The sequence below is a fragment of the Labrus mixtus genome, chromosome 9 (assembly GCF_963584025.1).
Source record: "Labrus mixtus chromosome 9, fLabMix1.1, whole genome shotgun sequence".
Lineage (NCBI taxonomy): Eukaryota > Metazoa > Chordata > Actinopteri > Labriformes > Labridae > Labrus > Labrus mixtus.
Window position 1 is genome coordinate 21,806,977 of NC_083620.1, and position 21,293 is coordinate 21,828,269.

General features: G+C 41.1%; 2 protein-coding genes across 2 annotated transcripts in view; both read right to left on the reverse strand.

Moving 5' to 3' along the window:
- The window catches only part of tada2a (transcriptional adaptor 2A), a 111,466-nt gene that overhangs the window by 37,500 nt on the left and 52,673 nt on the right, over positions 1-21,293 (reverse strand). The window lies entirely within an intron of this gene.
- traf4a (tnf receptor-associated factor 4a) overlaps positions 6,535-21,293 on the reverse strand; it is a 37,276-nt gene continuing 22,517 nt past the window's right edge. Inside the window, exons 2-7 of the mRNA XM_061046904.1 lie at positions 16,510-16,561; positions 13,751-13,855; positions 13,357-13,518; positions 12,582-12,743; positions 11,228-11,383; positions 6,535-9,928 (exon numbers count right to left, since the gene is read on the reverse strand). Of these exons, the coding sequence (XP_060902887.1) occupies positions 9,296-9,928; positions 11,228-11,383; positions 12,582-12,743; positions 13,357-13,518; positions 13,751-13,855; positions 16,510-16,561 (1,270 nt within the window). The 3' untranslated portion in view covers positions 6,535-9,295. The remainder of the gene's footprint in view (positions 9,929-11,227; positions 11,384-12,581; positions 12,744-13,356; positions 13,519-13,750; positions 13,856-16,509; positions 16,562-21,293) is intronic.

The window sequence follows — 21,293 nt, forward strand, 5'->3', positions numbered from 1 at the left end:
ATTATGCCCTTTTTAGGGTTCGTATATTTAATCTATGTACCTACTTTTGTACGTTCACAATAGCTAAAGTCTGAAAAAAGTGTCTGTTTTCATGTACTGCTCCTCCTTGCTCCCTCTACGCTCTGAGTCCGTCAGCTGCACTCTGTTGAGCCCACACTGTTAGACCCCACGTGGGCAAAGTCTGCTCTAATTGGTCTGCCGATCCGCTCTGTCGTTATTGGTCAGTTGCTCAGCACGCGTCTCGGAAATTTCAACATGAGCTGCTGGGCTTGCCACAATGAGCCAATGGACTTAGATCAGTGATCTCACACTGACAAAGACGTCACACTGACACATTTTTATCGAGGGGGGCTAGAACCGAGCGTTACATGCGGCTAATGCTACAGCTAACAGGAGGAGGTAGGAGAAGCAGCGTTTCCGTGGACTTTGAGTTTTTGCACATAGATGTGCCTAAACATGCACAGGACACTTGGAAAACACACTAAAGAGCATATAAAACCAGAAAAAGCATAATATGGGACCTTTAAAATATTCCATTATTGTTTCAATAACAATCCAATATATTTTCCAGTGTCTGATCAAAATGCAGAACTCGTGTGCTGCTTTGCTTTTATGAAATCCAAAAATTAAGTTCTAAATGTATTTATTTTTGAAGCTGCATGCCTTAGCAGAAAAAAAGAAAAGAACCAAAAAGAGCAAACTCACTCTGAGTTATGGTGTTACCATACAAGATTTACATTGCCCAATCACACTAATGCCTTCATTGTGTTGTGAGAGGCTTTACCGTGATTGGATGGAAATCACCTCAGCTTCATCATGTTCAAATTCTATGTCACTTTTAGAAAGCAAATGCCCACTAGGTATTTTACTAAATTGTACAGTTGAATTAAAATAGGGGATAAAAATAGGCAAGAGAAACCATAAAACGTCTATTTTAGCCTGGACCCATGGGTCTAACAGTCTTCTACTCTTGTATCTGCCATGTGGCCTTTTACCATACAGATTATGGGTTGCATGGTTGGAGACACAGAAAGCCTTTACTTAGGGGCTGAAGGCAGGAGTTAAGATTATCGTCAGGACCTCAGGCCAACGAGATTTGTTTCCCCAGGCACAACACAGTGCAGTGAGAGGATTGTGGAGTTCAAATGGTTAAATCCAAGATTAAGCTAATTTAATCCTGGTCTGTGAGCATTTTGGGGGAATATCTTGGAAAATGTTCAAACCGTGTTGATAATGTAGGACATAGAAATGGTGCATCAGCTTAACTCAGAAATGGGGGGAAAAAAGAGATTTAACCCTATTGCAAGTGTCAAGTGGTCGTCAGCTGCTACAGCATGATGTGTTCAATGTCTATTTTACTTATGAGAATAATTTTCTCCCAAACATTACATGAATTGCAACTCTGGATCATTCAAAAGAAAGGTCATTTTGTCATTGTTTCTCATCGTCGTCGTCAAAGTAATCATTACAGCCTACCATTTTGAAATGAGTTTTAACATTGGCCTTATTATGATTTATAAAATGTCTTTTCACATTGGATAGCTCTGACACTGAAGTCATGCCTGGCCAGCAGGGGAATTCGGCGAGGACACACAGTACAGTCAGAGTGACATTCTTTTACGGAGGTTTTGATGTTGATGACCAGGAAGCCTCCAGAGGTTCACACGCTGCCGGGATGATTTGTCATCACGACTGTCAGCTCTTGTAAGCAACGGTCACTGAAGAGCGCTTTCAGGATCAGCGACTCAGACCACAAACCTCCTGCGTACTTACTGCACATGACCATGAAAGTTAAACATGAACTGTTTTATCTGAGAGGGTGCTGATTAAAATACCAAACTCTGTGAGTGAGATTTATTCTCAGACATTTACTGAGAGAAAAGAAAAGATATTTATACACAGCAGGAGGGCACATTTTCTGCTCGTAGCAAGTGCACGCATATCAGACTCAACAAAGAAGGAAAAAAGTAGTAACTCTAGAGACTAACAGATGGCTTCTAGGCTACATTTTGCAAAAACGTGTTTGTTTTTTTTAGAAAGCAGCAGATTTCTGGAAGCCATATTCGAGTAACACACTTTTCTCTTGTGCAGTATACTAACAACAGTTGACAGACTCTCACACCTCTTGGATATTTGGATCAGAACAGCCAGAGAATCCTTACAGAAGTGTCAAATACTGTCTGTTTTTTTTACAGCATGTCATAAATATCAATGATGATCAGAGCTGTGAATGAAATGAAAATCACTGTTTTTCACAAAATAAATTACCATTTTTGGCTACTTTGTTGAAGCATAAAAGAAGATGTAAAATCAGCATTAACATAATGAGATGATATTCTGAACTTTTAGCAAGTAATTGATTGGCACTTCTAGCAGTTACAGAACAACAACTTTGATCATTTGGAGTCATTTTTCCGTTCATCTAGTTAATGCTGGTCTAAAACGCACTCTCTTTTTTTTTTTTTTTGGGCCACGACCAGTTAAACCAATTGCATTTGCAGTTCTATGAAATGGGTGTCTGTTGAGCCATTGGCATCACTCAGCAGTGGATGGTTGCCTAATGCAGTAGTGTCATGTTGGAAGTGACAAGCCGTTTTATTTGCTGTCTCATCTAGCATTGAAAGTAAATGTTATTAGGTATGAGATCCAAAAACACGCCTGCAGTTATCTTGTATGGCCTTTGGGGCCGCCAAAGAGAACAAAAAAGAGACTACTGATTATGTTTCTTTAAGAAAATCAATTAAAGCCACTTTCAATTCTTATATACTTAACTTCTTTTAAAAACAGAAAACAAGTCAGTACCATTTGGATACAACCAACATCAGTCTACCACGGTGTAACCTTGTTCATCAGAACCTCTTGGCAGTAGATATTTTGGAGACTAAAGAAGTTCAGCCCTGGGTCTCAATAAATATAATTTGTGGTTTCATATTTTTATCCATTATTGGTTCTAACTTAAAATGCTTGATTCACTTTGTGACTATAGTCTAGTTTAGTTTAGCGCTATCAGCCATATCGAGGAGAAAATGCAATGAGATACCAGAGGATCTTTGATGTGTTTGGGTGAGCTTGTGGCCTGTGAACGCCTCCAGATTCTCTTCTCCCTGGGCGTTTGTGTTATTCCAGTAATCCAGGCCAGCCATTGATCCGAGCCTGGCAGCATCGTTCTGCTGCTGGCAGGTATCCACAGAGGGTCTGACTGACCTTTGGCCCCAGGTCACTGCCTCTGGTCTTACTCGACTGGCTCTAAAAAGAGATGAAACTATCAATCACTCGCCTGGTGGATGCACATCAGAGGGAATGAATAAATCAATATGCAGGAGAGGCTGTCTTGTATTTGCTCAGATAGTAAATCATTCGGCTGTATTTCTGCCAGATTTCTTTTTTTTCATTCTGTGCAGTCCAGGTGATGTGTCATACATGCAAGCTGTGAGGTTAGTGTAGTCAGACTACCTTATCATAAAAATTCTTGCTAAAGAATTTTGTGTGATAAAGTCTGTGATCCACGAGAACGATAAAGAGCAACGCTCTGAAGTGAGTTGTAAACATCTGCAGCAGCATAGCATAAAACAAACCTGTCATTAAGTGAGATGACTCGTGTGGTGAGGGTATCATCTGCCTGTTTCACATATTATTTTAATGATTTACGTCTGAGATGCATGTCGTAACTCAGCTCATGCCACAGTACAAATCAAATGATGTACAATAAATTGACACCTTTGCAGCTTTGCCGGCTTGCGTAGATAAGAGGAATTAGATCAATGACTCACAGCTGATACCTTTCAGGTCTGGAGGGAGGGGTGGGCAGGGTGGAGCTGTCTGTGAGTAATAGAAGATTAGATTTTGGATAATCCAGGACAGAACGTGCCAGAAGGTCAGATTACTTGATTCTCAACACCTTTCAGGCAGACTCAATCGTTGCTGAGAGTTTGTTGAACATTTCAACCCATAACAGGGATGTATCTGAATCTGCATGAGTGATTTGGGGAAATTTAAATGAATGTGACGGAAATGTGTTTATTTTTCTACCTCAAGTTTTCTGTTATCATTTTGCTCCATGATTGTTATAGAGTCTGATTCACATAGCTGTTTCTTCAAATCCATCCATATCTTTGTCGATGGCCACAAGACAAAAAAAAAGGCTTCTCTGTTTGTAACATTTTGGTTTCAGATAGTTGTTCACTTCAACCAATTTTTGAAGAAAACTCTACATTCCTCTTCATTTCATCCCACCTTTTCATGAGCAGGAGACATTTTTAGAGGTTTAAAAGCATAACAAAGGCACTGGCAAGGAATATTAGCCTATATAATATAACTGATTGAATATAACTGAGTCTGATTTAACACGACTTCCAGTATTAATCTCACCCATTTATGGTCTTCTATACAAACACGGATACAGGGAGAGAAAATGAGCCAATCCTCCCACCACCTCTTCAAACTGCTAAATATATATATTTGCTCCCACTTAAATAATTTACATATGTGCTGGAACTAACATGCTTTAAATGCAACGGATTAAGTGATGCGTCTAGGCACTGACTGCTACTATGTACAGTAACTGGATGGCTGGCAACATACAGCTTACAAGGCAAGACTTTGGTAATAATTCAAAATGAATATTTATTATATTTTAAACATATTTACCATAAGTATGTTATCCAAAAAGTGTTTATTTCTTTTTTTTTTCCACTTTAGGTTTCCACTAAAAATCATGTTCATCTATGCCCTCTACCCATACGTGTCTACCAACAGGAAGGAACAAGTATTGTTCTTAATTATTACTCCAAATGAGTTTTTCCATTGTGATCTTGAGATTTTATCAACAAATCTTTCTTTAGAGTTCACCCTAATGAAACATTTAAGAGGAAAAGAGTCTTTAAGGTTTTTCCCAGACCACAATCACATCTCAGTCTACCTCAGCAGATTGAGACCATCTGCAATGATGTTCTCTTTTGTTTTGTTTCAAAGGTCAATGCTCAACCAGTGATTGATTCCTTTTGGATGATTTAGTCCAACTCAGGAGTGAACTTTCCCCGTTTGTTTTTTCTCTGTTCAACAACGTTTCATCAACTCACTCTGGTACCAGCCCCGTTCAGTTCCTGCACTATGAGGCTGAAACTGTTTAACTCCAGTATGAGGGACGACAGCATGGCACCGCTTTTTAAAAACCACAGCTCCTCTTTGATGTGTTGTTTTTTATATAAGCGAGGAAAGCCTCATGGGTAGGGTTTTCTATGCCTTCACCACCACCACCTCCTCCTTTAACCAAACTGGCTTTCAGCATACATTGACCAAAGGTTGGGTGAACTCACCACTGAGTTTAAGTGTGTAACGAAACGTGACTGTACCTGCAAATCATTAACAGTGCGAATGGACGGTCAACTGAAAGCAAAGCAAAGCCAAAGGGCAGCACTGTACACAGAGCTGCACGTGACTCCGCTCTGCGTGGGAAACATGGAGCTAGCAAACATGTAATTAGCTGTTACTATTTTCATTCTGCATCGCCCTGAAGCAGCACAGAGATGCTGGTTGTGCGACACATGCCAGGAAAGTTTGAGGCTGTTTAACTTTCTGTACTGGTCTAAAGGGAGACAGTGGACAGTTCTGACCAGAAAACCTTCCCTGAAATAAAAGATTCCTCTTACAGTAAAGAAAAAAACAGCAGTCCTGAATTAAATATAACTCCACTCGAGAAACATTTTTCCCCAAAGAATAATTGTTATATCTCCAAAAGAAGGGAGACCCTGTACAGAAAGAAACATCATGCTGTATTCATAAAACAGTTTTTACTTTAACAGCAGAAAAAGTAGGCTGAGAGAGAGAAGCGATGTGTCTAGGAAGACTTCAGTCTTCCTATTGTACAGTGAGTGGAAAACTGGACTGCCCTCCTGAGGGACCTCTCAGTGACTTTGCTGTTAAGAGCTCATTTTCCTCTTCCCTAAATCCTACTGCACTGAACGTCATCCAAACTGCAAGCTAATGCAAACTCCTGGCACGGCTTCAAAGCAGGGCTGGTGTCTGCCTCACTTCCTCTGCCCCCTTTCCTCTGCTCCTTCGCTTCCTCTTACTTCGAGTCACATCGGAGCAAATACTACGATAAAAACAGGACAGAAACGGCTTTCACCTCTAACCCAGATCCCTGGGTGTTTTACGTTTAGTAGTAACCAACTCTAAACTAAAACAGCACAAGTTTTGCACGTAAGACAGGAAATGGAAGACAATTTAAAATTTAAAATTGCAGTCGTGCAAAAACTCTTTTCAGTGCAAGTTTTGCACTGATCAAATCACTCATCAATGATTGTTGAATTTAGATGAAATTGAGTTGGAGCTCTACTTTTGAAATTGAAAAACGTGCTGTGTTAGGAGTCAAAAAGCTCTCATTTGAAGGGTTTTCTCAGGTCAGATGAACAGATATGTTGCCACTGCTGTATTTTGTGATTTCGGGGGACTCTGACCATTTTAATATTGAACAAGTTCTCAACATTGCGCTGATATTTTTGCACTGAACAAAACAGCATTAAGGAAAACAACTATAATATATGGTATTTTATTTCAATCATGAAATTGACAAGCACTCATCAATCAACATATTAAAACAATTCCGCCATCAGCGCAGTCACATGACAGCTCCTTAAAATAAATACTTTTAAGAGGAAATAATACAGACAGAATATGTGAGGCTCAAACCACAAGTACAAACGAATTATCCAAATGTCCGAGAGAAGCAGGGTCTGAAAATTCCCAAAGTCAACCCCGACTCTCCAACAAAAAGTGTTTGTATAAAACAGCTAAGTATTTTGAAAAATACAGAATCTTACAAAAAAGCTTTTTTTTTTTTTTTTTTTAACTTCTCACTTCTTTAAATCACTGTAAAATATCAGCTGGTATTATGACAAAAATCTGGATTTTTTTCCCTCCCATGTATAATAATGAAAAAACAGAATGTGCTTCTGCATTTTTACATAAGTATTCACATACATCATGAGCATACTGTATCACAAAAGTCCTCCACCTCTCAGATGGTGTTGTGATGGAGACAAATGTATCGCACAGGGCAGCGTCCCTCCAAACGCTCCTCATCGCCAAGTTGCAGATAGAAACCAGTGACCATGGTAACAGCAAAGGTGTAGTTGGTTCAGAGACACCCACCTGTTTCTTTTCAAACCATCCACGCCCAGGCTTTGTAAAACAATACACTTCACAGCCAAGTGTTCATTGTCTTTATAGGTTATATAACCAACAGCTTTCACATTTTCTGTGTATAAAAACATAAAACTTAAAAAAGTATTATTTTGACAATTCGTCAACTTTCAAAAAAGGTCCAAAAAAAGAGACAACATAGCCGTTAACAAGAGGGGATTTCAAGATTACAGGTTACAGTACAAAAATGTGGTCCAGGTGGTTGCACATGAAGCATGCATGTGTTTATGTTGCCCTGCTCACCCCTAAAACCCTCATGCGAAGACGTACAGTATAAAAAGGCCACATGGCTTTTCCTTCACTATTAAATGCGCTTGTACTCTTAACAACTGGCCTCTTTGTCTGCTCATCAGAAAACTGACGAAAGGTGCTTTTTAGTTTTTTTCCTATTGGTTAACTCCACAAAAGACACAAAACCTCATATGGTCTTTATGACGTGTGTGTTTGGTACATCTGCACGCTCCTGAAGCTTCAGGGCAGGGTCAAACTACTGACAAATACAAAGTCACAGACAGAATCTGGGATAAGAGCAGTTAACGAGAAGAGACAGAACTGTAACTTCATTGTTTTTGGGCTAAAAACATAAACAGACAACTTAAACCAAAGATCTGTAAAGGCTACTGTCAATTGTCTGACATTTTGAAAATATGATGATTCACTTTTTTACTGGGAGTCAGAGAAAGCAGATTGACCACTCTCATGCATGTCTTCTAATATATGAAGCTATATCCGGCAACACTTGATCTTAATTAGCTTAGCATAAAAAGTGGGAAGAGGATGAATAACTTGCTTGTTTAAAATTGAGAAAAACGACTTTTCAAATACTCTTAAGCTTACTTATATACAACTTTATATCTTTCTTGTTAATACTAAACATGTTTGTCAATGTGCTGAACTAAATGTTCTGTTCAATGTACGGCTACAGCAATCAGCCATTTAGCTTAGCCTAGCATAACAGTTAGCCTGGTCTTGGTAGATTTATTTTGTTCTGATTGTACAGAACCAGGTAAGCTAGCTGTTTTTTATGTTACACTAATTTAATCAAATGCTGGCTGTATCTTTATCTCACCATTAATAAACGTGTTATCAATACTCCATTTCACTTTTGTTGAGATTGAAAAACATGTAGCTACTGCCAAAAGGAAGTTAGCTTAGCCTAGTTAGCATGAAGACTAGAAAAAGCAGAAACAGCTAGCATGAATTATTTTTCAGAAAGTTACTCCCGATTCAAAAAGTATATCCCTCTGCAAATCAAGAAATCAGATTTTTACACTTCAGTTTTTGTTCGGATAGAGCTTCAATGATTGAGCTTGAGATAGTTTCATTTATTGTGCTACGCTAGGTAAACAATATGCTCGATTACGCCTCATATTCAGAAGACACATATGAGAATGGTATTGATCTTCTTATTCAACTCATCCAAAATGTTAGAGCAACTCAGTAAAAAAAAAAAAAAATTGATTGAAGCTGCAAGTTTCTCACTCAAAAGCATCGATTGGAGTTTGTGTGTACACAAACATCAGAAGTCTCTCACGAGGGCTCTGTTTGTAGAGGGTTCAGAGGGTGTATACTGTATGAGCATGTAAACAAAAGGCAGTTGGGCTTGAGCTTGAGTCTGCTGAGCTCCCTCTTCTTCGGATCACCCCAACGGGACGTCTCTAACCAGCTTCTAACCGTCTCTATAAGTGCAGAGGCTTAGAGAAGCCCTTCACCCATATTTCATATCTTTTCCATAATCTTTAACATCTCTACTGCGGAAATAACAACAAAAATATAACTTAAGATAAACTCTCTAGGCACTGTTTGATTTCCAAGGCTTTTTTTGTCGTAGACTGTGATAAAAGGTCAGCAAACAGATACAAATGAAAAAAGAAAGACCAGAGAGTGATGGCTCTGCAGACCAAACACTTTCTCCTCTGTGATATATCCAGTTCCTCCAGCTCACACAGCCAAACAGACTCGCTTCAAGCTCTGTGGTGGAGAGGCTGCAAGGTATCTAAAGGGTAAGTGTGTAGAAGTTTTCAAGGTTAAGTGTCAGTTCCATTCCTAATCCTTCTTTCTCCTTCATAAAAAGAGAAAAAAGGGGTTTTTCTTAAGCCATGATCTTCTGGGGGATCTCTATAGAAGCCTTGACGAAGATGCAGTTGTCTCGGACGTAGTTCCTCTTCTTTATTTCCTCGTGAGAGATGAACTTGGGGTAGCCGAAGCCTAGGGTGCTCTCGTCCAGCGAGTTGCGGCTGCTGCTGGGCTTCTGGAAGTTCTTCCAGTTGGGGTCGGGGTTGAAGGTCTCAGTGATGTGCTGGGGTTTGGAAAGCGAGGGGTCACTCTGGTCCATGATTGAGAAGGTGACCTTGTAGGAGAAGGGCCACTCCAGCAGGCTGTCGTACTCTCCGGGGAGCACGCGGATGTAGACTGAGAGGTGGGAGCCCTCCCCGCTGCCGTTACCGTTCAGGAAGGCCGACACCTGCAGCTTGTAGCCGTAGCGGTGGGTGTAGAAGGGCGGGCTGAAGAACTCGTGGTTGCTTCTGACTTTGGCCTCCTGGAGTTTGCGCGAGTAGTCGTTGAGCTTCCAGATGAGAACGCCGTCATGACTGACCGACAGCTCCTCCATCTCTCTCCGCAGCTCCAGGATCTCCTGCCGCTGACGCCCCACCAAGTTACACATCATAGTCAGGTGAGACTTAGTGGTGTCTTCAAGGTGACGTCCGATAGCCAGTTTGGGGCACTGCCAAAAGAAAGCATAAGGATAAATGATGCTGCTTCATAGTCAATACAGATGTTTAGCTATTATCTATGATTTCTTTTTCCACAAAAAGATGGTCCTTAAAGATTTTAGATTGCTTTAATATTTTGTGCACCATTGCTTTCTGCTGCAAATTATTCTTCTCATCAGTATATATCAAGCTGCCAACAAATATAGAAAAATAATAATGTTTGATAATAATAATGTTTTTACCATTTTAAGTCAAGTCATAAAGCATGATAAACATTTGAGCACCATTTAAAAAAAAAAAAAACAATAAAAATTGGTGGTCTGCATCTTGGAAACATAACTGAAGGTGTTAATAATGCTTAAATATACTATGAAGAGTCAGAGGAATATGTGAAACTGACAGAGGTCCAGACGTAAAAAAAAAAGAAAAGAAAAGTATAAAAAAATCTCTTTTGGCCGGTTAAGACATCCTGACCTGGAGCTCAACTATTCAAGTCAAATTCGTATCAAATATAAGATCATGAAATAAAGTAAAGATGGCATAATTTTTATATTCAACAGCACAAACAATCTGGTGGAGATTGACAAAAAAAAAAGAAAAAATAAGTACATGCACCCCAGTTTTTCTGGCTGTGGGCTTCAGTATATGGATACATGTTGTCTGTGGGCTTAATAGAGAGTCTTGCTGTTGTAATGTGACATCATGTCTCTGTGTTCTATTTGACTTTCAGAAGAAGAGACGTGAATTTAGTGGAGAACTTGATTTGAAAACTATAATTGGATGCTTTTCTGATCTACTCATGTCAAAAGAAAGCACCTGTACAGGTTCACATAACGACATACAGTGATCAAAGGACACTGCTTCCACAGATCATCTATTTCTGAGCCATACACTTAACATTTCAAAGACACGGCTTATTATATTATATAATAACTGCATTCCATCAAGCCATCTGTAAATGTTATATATCAAGCTTTCTGGAGGCTTACAGCACACAGAGTATGATGCAAATCCACCGTTCTACCTCCAGCGTCTCCACATCTTAAATTGACGTCAGCTTCAGAAATAGACCCGAATTGCATGGACAGAATATATGAGTGTTGCTCTCATTAAAATAGACCCTGCAGGCACTGTATGTTTGAAAAGACGAAGATCATTCCTTTGGACACGCACCGATATGAAGGATATATAATGAAAAAAAGAAAAAAAAAGAGGCAAAGACAAACAAGCTCGCCGGTTGATAACCATATATTAACAGTTCCTCCAGAGACTGAATATTTTAAAGGTTAAGTGATGCTAGGCAGGCTTACCCTGTGTTTGCAGCCAGCATCTTTGAAGGGGCAGAGAACGAGAGCACTGCCGCAGTTGTCCTTCACGTGGTTAGCCAGGTCCTCTCGGGCGATGTTGGGTGTGCCACACTGGTTCGGACACTGGACAGGAAACCGAGGGCAGTGGTACTGGTGGTTCTGCAGAGGAGAAGGGGACAGTGTTAAAATATGCACACACTGCTGACCCACAGCATGCATGCTACACAGCAGAGTCACATGTTAGTGGTTGCAAAGCAATAACTGTCCTTGAAACGTTATAAAAAACACATGTGGTATCAAAAATAAGGCAGCAAACATACCCGAAAAAGATAATGATCCAGACTGAAACCACAAAAAATAACTGGGACCTTGCTGCTAACAACACACACCAATCCCAGTAGGTCATAGCTACCAATGTTTAAAACACTTCACACCTGACCCAAGGCTCTTGATTGATATCCAGGTATCTCAATAATTGTCACTCTCATTAGTTCTTGTTTATTTTCTGTTATTACATCACAGTAAGCTGATGTCCTTGAGTTTTTAGTGATGGTCTAAGAAAGTCATTTTTAGAGTTACCTTAGGGTTAGTGCTTTGTGGACAAAATAACTTATTGGGAAAATAATCAGCACATTTAATGAATATCATCAGGAAGTTTCATGTTAAGATTCTCTCTGTTATCACTTCATAATTTCTGTTCAATTTTGGAAAGATCTTGAACCTTGACGGGGCGGAGAGGCGATAACTTTTGGGGCATTTTTGCTTGAACAAAAACAACTTAAAGAGTAATTTGATCATTGAAATCGTTGCAAACTAAAGACTAGAAATGAACTTAGGTGACAAGAATCAATCTGCATGAAAGAACAACATTTATTTAATGTGTAAACTGACTGGTGCAATGGAACTCCAGTAACTTCTGTTTCCTGTATACTGTAATGTTTAATTGAATTCATATATATAAGTATCAGGAGGGAAAACTGCACTTGTTTAGGATTATGTCGGTGTTTTGATTGAATCATTTTGTGAAAAACTTCACAAATTTACATTAAAACACGACATTCTGTTGATATATTTTCAGAGGACTCAACCTCAACCTGTGTTCAGAGGCAGGTGCTTCTACATGAAAGCCTGGAGGTCAGCAGCTCAAACTATCATACAGCTGCCACAGAGCAGTGACACCATGAAGGCAGCATCCTGCAGCTCCGGCGGCTCTCGTGAAGGACAGATGACACGGCTATCCAAAGTGACACCAGTCCCATTTTGAGTGTAAACATGTCCCGACACTTACCTGGCTTGATCCTGCCAAAAAATAACCACACATGAGACTGATAATGACAGATTCTGCGGGTAGACTGACCTGGATAGTGTCAAAGACAAACTCCTTGCCGCAGTACTTGCAGGGCTGCGTGCGTTTGGGACACTCGGACAAGCTGTGCTGGGACAGCAGACGACGCATCATCCTCGCCCCGCACTTATTCTCACAGTAGACGCTCTCCTGAGGACACACGCCCTGGTGGTTCTGGGACACGAAGGGGAAAGCACAAAGCATTTGTTTTTTTAGCGTTAACATGTGCTACAAAAACTGCAGATACATTTAAAATCGCTTTGAGGATTACTGCTTTTCTATTGCTTTACTTAACTGTATACATCATTTCAACGTAGCCTTTCTCCAGTGTCACTAGTAGGGCTGAAAGTTATTGTAGGTAATAACTTTGTAAACATGACTGTGTAATTCCACTGTGCATGCCAAAAGGTGGATGAATGCCACTGTAACTGTGTAGCGTGGGGCCAGAGTAAACAGAGGAGGGGTGGTGTGGTGAAAAGGTGCTAGTGAGGAGACTCTGAGGTCCTTCAGCCTGCTCACTGAGGAAAACACTTAAAGTATAAAAGAGCCAGTCAAAGCTTCTCCCCTTGTGCCAACACACATGTTATTTCAAAACAGACCAACACACTCTGATGGCAGGGACACATGTGCACGAGTCCCTCCTGCTGATTTTTCTCAAAGCTGTCTTTCATACGAGCATGGAAAACGATGTGGCGTCACATGGGGTTGTTTACGTCAAACTCCTGCTGTGTTTCTACAGGGGGGGGGGGAAAGGAATTCAAAACAGGTTTGTGGGCTTGGTGTTTACCTCGTAGGCTTCGCCGGTGAACTCGCTCCCGCAAAACTCGCACTTGACCTTGCGCTTGGGGCAGTCGTGCTGCAGGTGGTCGGGCAAGTCGCGGCGTGTCAGCTTGACGGAGCAGCGGTTGGGGCAGGGTATCACATTGAAGGCGCAGGTGGAGAAGTGGCCCTGAGGGAGAAACGACAACAACAACATCAGACGACTCACACACACACACACACACCCACATGTTCGGCATTTAGCCAAGGAAACTGCCAGTAAACAACCAGACGCGAGCGAGGAGGGAGGGGCAGCTATATGGGTATCAGGAGGAGATAAGACGAGGTGTGTGTTTGATCAGGCGGCAGAGATTCAAACTGAATATGGAGGAGACTAGACGGAGGGTGTAAGAATGTCTCACCTGCAGCTGCTTCATCTGGCCAGTCCAGCGGCAGCCCTCCTCGCTGTGGATGCAGCGGATTGGCAGCGCCAGGATCTGCTGCTCCAGCTCCGGGTCCGGGTAGATCTGGGGGAAGAACAGACAGGATAGGGTTACAAGCTGATAGAGGTGAGACAAGGTCAAGCTAAAACACAGTAATGTAAAACAAAACCAAACCAAAAGTAAAGACTGTTACTAACTACTAGCAAAAGTGTTTAAAATCTGGATTTGAATTTAGCTGTACAGTGACAACATTGCATTTCCTTATTTTTATGAATTTTATTAGATGGGGCAAGGAAGAAATATCTTGATTATTAAACTCATCTAAACTGAAAGTTTTATGGTTGCGGTGCTGCCAGGGGATGATGTACAAGGGTTTACAGGCTTCTCTTTGGGGTGTTTGTCATAATTTCTAAATAAGCTAATTAAAAGCTCAATGCTGTAATAGCATTTCAACTAATGCCTTGGGCCCCTTTTGCTCTTCAGACAAACTTTATTTTACACACACTAAGCGCTATCTCCATCATGATTGGTCAATAGTAATGGAACAACAAACAGGTCACAAACTGAGAGCAAATCACTTCTGTTAAGATAAAACAATATAGTCCCTGGCCTACAGATTGTGCAAATATTTGCAGATACCTGTGAGCAGCAGTGGTTCATTAGTACACTTAATGTAAAGAATTAAAGTTGATATAGATATTTTGATGGTTCTGCACTATCCCTGAAAAGCTAGTATATTTCAGTAACATGTTGGATTGATAACATGAGTTGACCCTTCCAACGCGGTCATAATGAGTTAGTTTACAGCTTTATGAGACCTTTGAGGGAGCAGAGGAAGAGATTTATTTTTCCTCGGTCACTGAGTGATGGGATGAGTCAGTTCTCGTCCCAAACACCCCAAATCCTCCCCTCCAGTCCGCTGTCCTGAGGATTTACAGCCCCGCTCTGCATCTCCATCCCCCCATAGTGTAACACAAGCCGTGCACCAGTCAAACAAGAAAAGCCACTTCCACAGAATGTCACAACAGCCCTCTAAACAAATACCAGCTCAGAAAACAGCAGGACTGCGCTCACATGCAGCCAGAACATGGGAGAAGTCTCCTTCAAATTAAAAGTTAATTTTGAAACTAATCCCCAATAAAAACATTGCAGTGTTAGGCGAGGTCTCTGCCAGACTAAGATCCAAACCTTTTAACTATGCTCTAAGGAACCATACATACAGTATGTATTAATTTAAACACATGGTTGACTTGCTTCACTCCAATTAAACACAAGAGGAAGATGTTTTATTCTTTTTTGCTGCCATTATCACATTCTTTCAGCAAAGAGGGGAAAATCCTCTACAGCAAACTGAAACACTCTCTCATTGTTCCAGTCTTGGAATCTGCAGGGAGACGGCAATGATGACCTTTTAATAACTTAGTCCCAGGCAGATCAGGGGGGGGGGGGGTTAAGCTCTTTGGAGCTCCAACTTGAGGGTTTATTCTGTCTGCTTTAGCCATTGTTAGTCCCTCTACTATTACTACTACAGTGCTTTGTGGGCCGTGGCACTCGTTTTCTGTTGTTCACTTTTCTTTAAGGACAGTGTGTAGCAAGCACAACAAAAACCCTGAGAGTAGACCACCAGGATTGGGGTAATTTGCAGGCGACTGGGAGCCTACGAGGGTAAATAACAATGTCTGACAGGTGTGCCATGAGCACATCCTTCCTGTGATGAGTCCCTGCTATTACAGGCGCCTCCGTCGCTCTAAGCACAGCATGCAGACCTGCACTGCTGCACACACAGAGCCTGCTGCAGCTCTGGGTTAATGGCTCGTTGGCTAATTTAAGCTAAGGCTTCCGAACTGCATGGGAGAATTACAAAGAGCGGGACATTTTCAAATCAATGCCAAAAGCTGCTCAGTTAAAGAAACTGTTCATTTCTTAGTATCTCATGAATACTTCAGAAGTAAGCCTTTATTCTTGTGCTGCTCTATTTTTCTTTGCTCTACAACGAGGCAATCACGTGCGAGATAAAGACATCCTCTGACTCTGAATACAGTTAGTCACTGTCTCTCCCCCAGGGCACAATCTGATTAAAAAAGGGGACAAAAGCTGAGTTGAAATTTGGATAGAGTTTTTCTTCTCCTGGACTGGGAGGGATTTATTTGGGAATCAAACACAGCAGTTCAGATCAACTAAGCACTCTGCTGTCCCACTGTAATGAAATGAAAGGTAACCTCTGACTCTGGATTATGCTTTTTAGAGGTTCACAAGTACAAATGTTCTGCTTTCAAGTCAAAGTCCCATCCAGTCATCAAATGTTTTGCTTCTCAAATCTGACTATTTGCATCTGTATGTAGATCTAACATTGTTTGTGTAACTATCCGAGCTGCCTGCCTCCTCTCTGATTTGCATTTTTCTGATTGGACCGTTGAAAACGTGTTTAGTGGCATTTTGCACCTGTAGGCTATGCAAACCGTTTGATATAGTTTTCCCTACATCTTTCAGAGATCCTCTTTAAGTTTAATAATGTTACAAACCTGTTTTGGTTTTAATTTTTTTGAATGCTTTTGATTGTTTTTATTTCATCTTTAATCTTGTTTTCAAGCTTTCAAAATTCTGGAGAGCTGTTAGCATGAATTAAAACTCTTTGTTTCCATTGTTTATGACGTTGTCTGTCATGTTTTTTGTGCTTTATCAATAATATTCAGATTAGTTCTTCATTCAAGTTGAGGACTGAATATGGGTTACCGTACCTTGGCATAGTCCAATGGCAGCTGATCTTCTGGACACTTGAAGACCCCCTCACTGCAACAAAACAACAGAAAAAGGTTTTATTATTATTGGAATCACTAGTATTACAAGATTATCACAGACAAAGACTGTTGGCAAGCATATAAAAAAGGACAATCAAACTTTATTTGAGGCAAATTCAGCTTTCAGTGACATCACTCACTTTGACCCTGACCGGGAACAAGCAGAGCTAACAGGCACTTCTTCTTTGACAGTATGGGAGAGCAGGGCTGCTTTGCCCTAAGTTTTATTCTGTCTCTTCAAACATTATTAACATTAGAAGTTGTCTGACTCATCTCTGTGTGTGACATGCAAGTACTTACACACACACTGCACAATAAAGTCAAATCTTTGAGACCATGGCTGTCAAAACTTTGGCTCTTTCATCTTCTTCTCCTCAGAGGATTCGTCTGCAAAGATTTGTATACTACTGAGGACAAAACAACTATGAGCTGATTGATTTATTTATTACACAAAGGGATGATTGATGATGCACTTCATGGCTAGTTTATCTCTCAGCTTACAGTGTTGACTTTATACCCTTGATTCCCATGTTCTAGTTTCTCAAGCATATTTTTTTTTCTGAGAGTAAAGCAGAGTAGACCTCGCCTTCCTGCTCAAGGCTCTTACCCAGGAAGAACAAAAAAAACTATGACTTGCTGGTGCAACAACGGGAAGTGTGCTTTTTTTCCTCCAGCAGTTTAACCCAAAATAAGATTTAGATACACATTTTACGGCAAGCCACAGTGCATTTTTGTGGTGGCAGAGAGGAGCCTTCACTGGCCTGTTTTAGGGCCAGACGAGCAGATGCCAGTGCTCATTATTGCAGGCCTCATGAAATATTCACACTTAGTAATAATGGAGGCAGCATCCACCAGAGGTGAGCTGCGCAACCAACCTAGTGGCTGCTTTGTAAACCCCTCCCAACACACACACACGCACACACACACACACACACACACACACACACACACACACACACACAGCTTACTTTAAAAAAAGAGCAAAAAAGGCAATCAGTGGCTGATCTTTTAAGAAGACTGTCTTGAGCCCCCTGCTGCTGTTGGATCAGAGATGCCTACATAGACTGTCTTCATCTCATGTATCCGCTATCTTTATCATTGTTTTAAAAAATCCCTCAAATTCAGCATTTCTGATGTGAGGTTTAGTTTCTTTTTTGTTTTTGGTGTCATGACACTGCTACTTTTCAGTTCTAAACTGTTATTTGGAGAAAGCAAAACATGCAACACGTTTTTCTGCGAAAATTATTCAAAACAATCTGAAGCAGCATGTCCCTATACGTCTCCTTATTTTCTTTGAACTTTATGCCTACTGAAACTGCAAAGATGCACAGAATTGTGTTTTTATTGAAAAGTCATGTGTCCTGAAGCCTGATTTCCCCCATGCTAAGAGGCCCCTCATAACCCCAACAGAACCTACATTACGCTTAAACTAATTAAGAGACAACAGTGTGCAAACATTAAGTGTTTCCCCCCGGGTGCTTTGATATGGTTGGCTGTGGAGTCACCTGACCGAGACTCCCAGAGGCACAGGAACATGTGACAGAGCGGGAGTGCATGTGCACTTCGCCCCGTCTACCCAGCTGCTATGAAACCAGGGAGGGAGCTGAAGGAGGGGGAAGGGGGAGTAGAGGTTAGGCCTGAGAGGGAGGGAGTGATGAAAGGGGGGGGTTGGAGGAGGGAAGTTAATGCATGACGAGACAGCAGTAATTCTCTATCATTAGGGTCACTGTGTCAGCAGGGAGCTGGAGACCAATTAACAAGCCACGACGGGCTGTAAAACAGGGTCAATCGATTAGAGGCTAGCAGAGCCCAGTCAGCATCTCATGTGTAGTGTGAAGTCATTTACAGTACTCATCGCCATCACCGGCCGTGGAGAGGTATAGAGAGCACTGCCTGTCCCAAACCAGGCAGCTAGAGGAGATAAGAGGCGACAAGCTCTCAGCTCCGGACAGGGGACAGCCTGAGGCCTAGTCCAGCTCAGTCCCCGTATCTGACGCACAGAGAGGCAGACAGGCGAAAAGAGCCTAGTCACAGACTGTCAGGATAATTCCACCCCTGGTATCAGAGAAGCTCCCAGAGCCGCACACTCATGTGCACAGACCCACTGCTGATAATACAGCTCAACTCTCTTCCTCGGTCGCTTGTGAGTCAAGCTCAGCGTTGCTTTGTGACAGCACATTAACAGTGTAAGCTGGAGTCGAGGCTCCAGTTCAAGTCCTCCCAGTACACCAACAAACAACTATCCATCCAATTTAGGGCTTTAGAGTGCAACAAAAAAATAACCTAATGCTAAAAGTAGGTCAATATGGGAATTATTGATATATCTATTGCCTAGTTTTTCAATTGAGCAGTGGTGTTTTTGTCAACTACATCAGAAATATCAAAAATTCTGGTGCCTATTCTCAGATTCTTAACTACTGGTTACACATAACACAGCCCTTTGAAAGTGCTAACTCAGAAAACCTACACAGAAAAGCTTATGGGTGAAAGTAAATGTTCATAGCCACATTTGTGGTTTGGCTTTGAATTAGCAACATTCAGTGACACCCTCAGTGAATGTGAAAAACCTACGTAAACATCAACGTGTTCGCTGTCACACGGTGAACAGATAAATATGCTAACATACAAATCTTAATTAATTAATTAATGTTAGACCTGCCATCCAAACATAAGCATGTTAGCTATGTCACTTTTTAGCATGCTAAAATTAGCATTCAGCTTAAAGTAGCCTACACCATCACAGAGATGGTAACATGGTTGTAAACTATTAAAATGAACCTCATTGTTTTCCTTGAAATTTTCTGATTTATTACAAATAATTTCTATCTATTCTTCTATTCTATTTCTTGTGACTCTAATCACAATTTTTAACTCCAGGGGACCAACATCAAATGACTTATGAGTCAGCTAAAAAACAGACAACCAGCCTGTAGATTAATGATCACCAACTAAATCAATTAGCCGTCAAAAAATGTAAAATGTTGCCAGTTGTAATGTTATAATATTTGATCATTTACTTTTTTATGATTAAAAACGGATTATTTTGAAGTAGGCTGTAAGTCACGCATTACCAATTATTTTAACATGTCCCCTTGGGCACTTGATTGGCCTCATCAGGAGAAAATATTGGTATTACCCATTAAATGCAGCACTAATGGCGAGGTCATAGGATAAATATAACAGATAAACAAAGATACACATTTTTGTGTTACATCCTCTCCAGTGGGACCTTGCTCCTCACAAACAATCGATCGCTTTTAAAACAAGTTTCACACTAATGTCTCTCCGCCAAAGACGTCTGACCACAGTTCACATCCTCGTCGATAAACAACACTGCAGGTTAGAGGCCGATAAACAAGCGCTTCAGTGTCGTGTTTGGGTGTCACAGGGGAGCAGCTTAAGACCGGACAGCATACCGTATAATACAATCACCTCATTAAAATTTCATTGCCTCCTTCTGCCTGCTCATACTGAGGGAGGCTCCACAGCTGCTCTGCTGCCGGGAGGATCATGTTGAAATCACCTCGAGTTCACTGTCAGACGGAGGTTCACACGTTATCACATTGTGTTCGCTTCTTAAAAACACATTCATCCCCTATCCAGGTGAAATGCACCCCCTACTCGACCCCATCACAACTTCCTTTCCCCTCCTCTCTTCTCCCTGGAAACTCATATCTTCTTTTCTGTCTCAGATTAAACAGCCGTCCATTCATCCAGCCCATACCATGAGCAGCCAGCACAACATCCTCCTCACTCTGCACACAGCTCCTGACAGGCAGACGGTGAGAATTGCAAATCCCTCAGGTTTAATCTCAGCGGTGAAGAGCAGAGCAATGTTGTTGTTGTTGTTGTTTTTTTTTTTTTTTACAAAAGACAACAACCATCCCTGCAGGCCACTGGGAGGGGACAGATTGGTGACTGGCCGACTCAGCACAAAAACCATTGGACCACCAACCAACCAAGACCATTGGGTAACCTTGAAAACCTGCTCCTTATGAACTAACAGAGAGACTCCTACACAAACCTCTCTGTGTTTGTCATTGTATCACGGAGGGCAGTCCAGACACACTACACAAACTAAATCAAAAGCACAAGGCCTTTGGAGAACACAAGTCTGTTGCACATTAACACTCTAAACAGATCTCTGCAACATGAGGTATTTTCTCATTGACTCAGATAACATCAGGAGCCTCGTTTGAACTTCCTGCTTATCTCCAGCTGGAGCTCACTTAAAGCTTTCATGTTCATCCTCATGCTTAACCCTCTTGGTCTTTTCAAGTTATAACCAGGATTAACATTTATACACACAAACAAGACCTTAAATACCACCAGTGGCCTCCGCACAGTCCCTCGGCCTCACAGCTGAAAGTTAACCCCTCTCTAGAAGTCGGACAAACTGGAGTTTTGTTTCCTCAAATCCTGAATCCATCATGGTTTTGATTTTGTGTGTCTAAGAATGCGTGCAGTCGTGACTTCTTGTCTCTGATCCTCCTATTGTGAACATTTACGAGTATAATAGAGACAGAACTGTGACTAAAGATCTTCCGTCATTTCGTGATGATCGATAAATTCTAGAAGTTTTCAACAAGTGTACAAAATCAAACAAATCTCGTGACTGTTTCAGAAATCATTCTGTTTTAATTAAATGGTTAAGAGAAGAGAACAGGCAGATTGTCCTTAGCTTCAGGCGCAGGAAATGTAACAGTTTTTGGTTTTGGCTACTG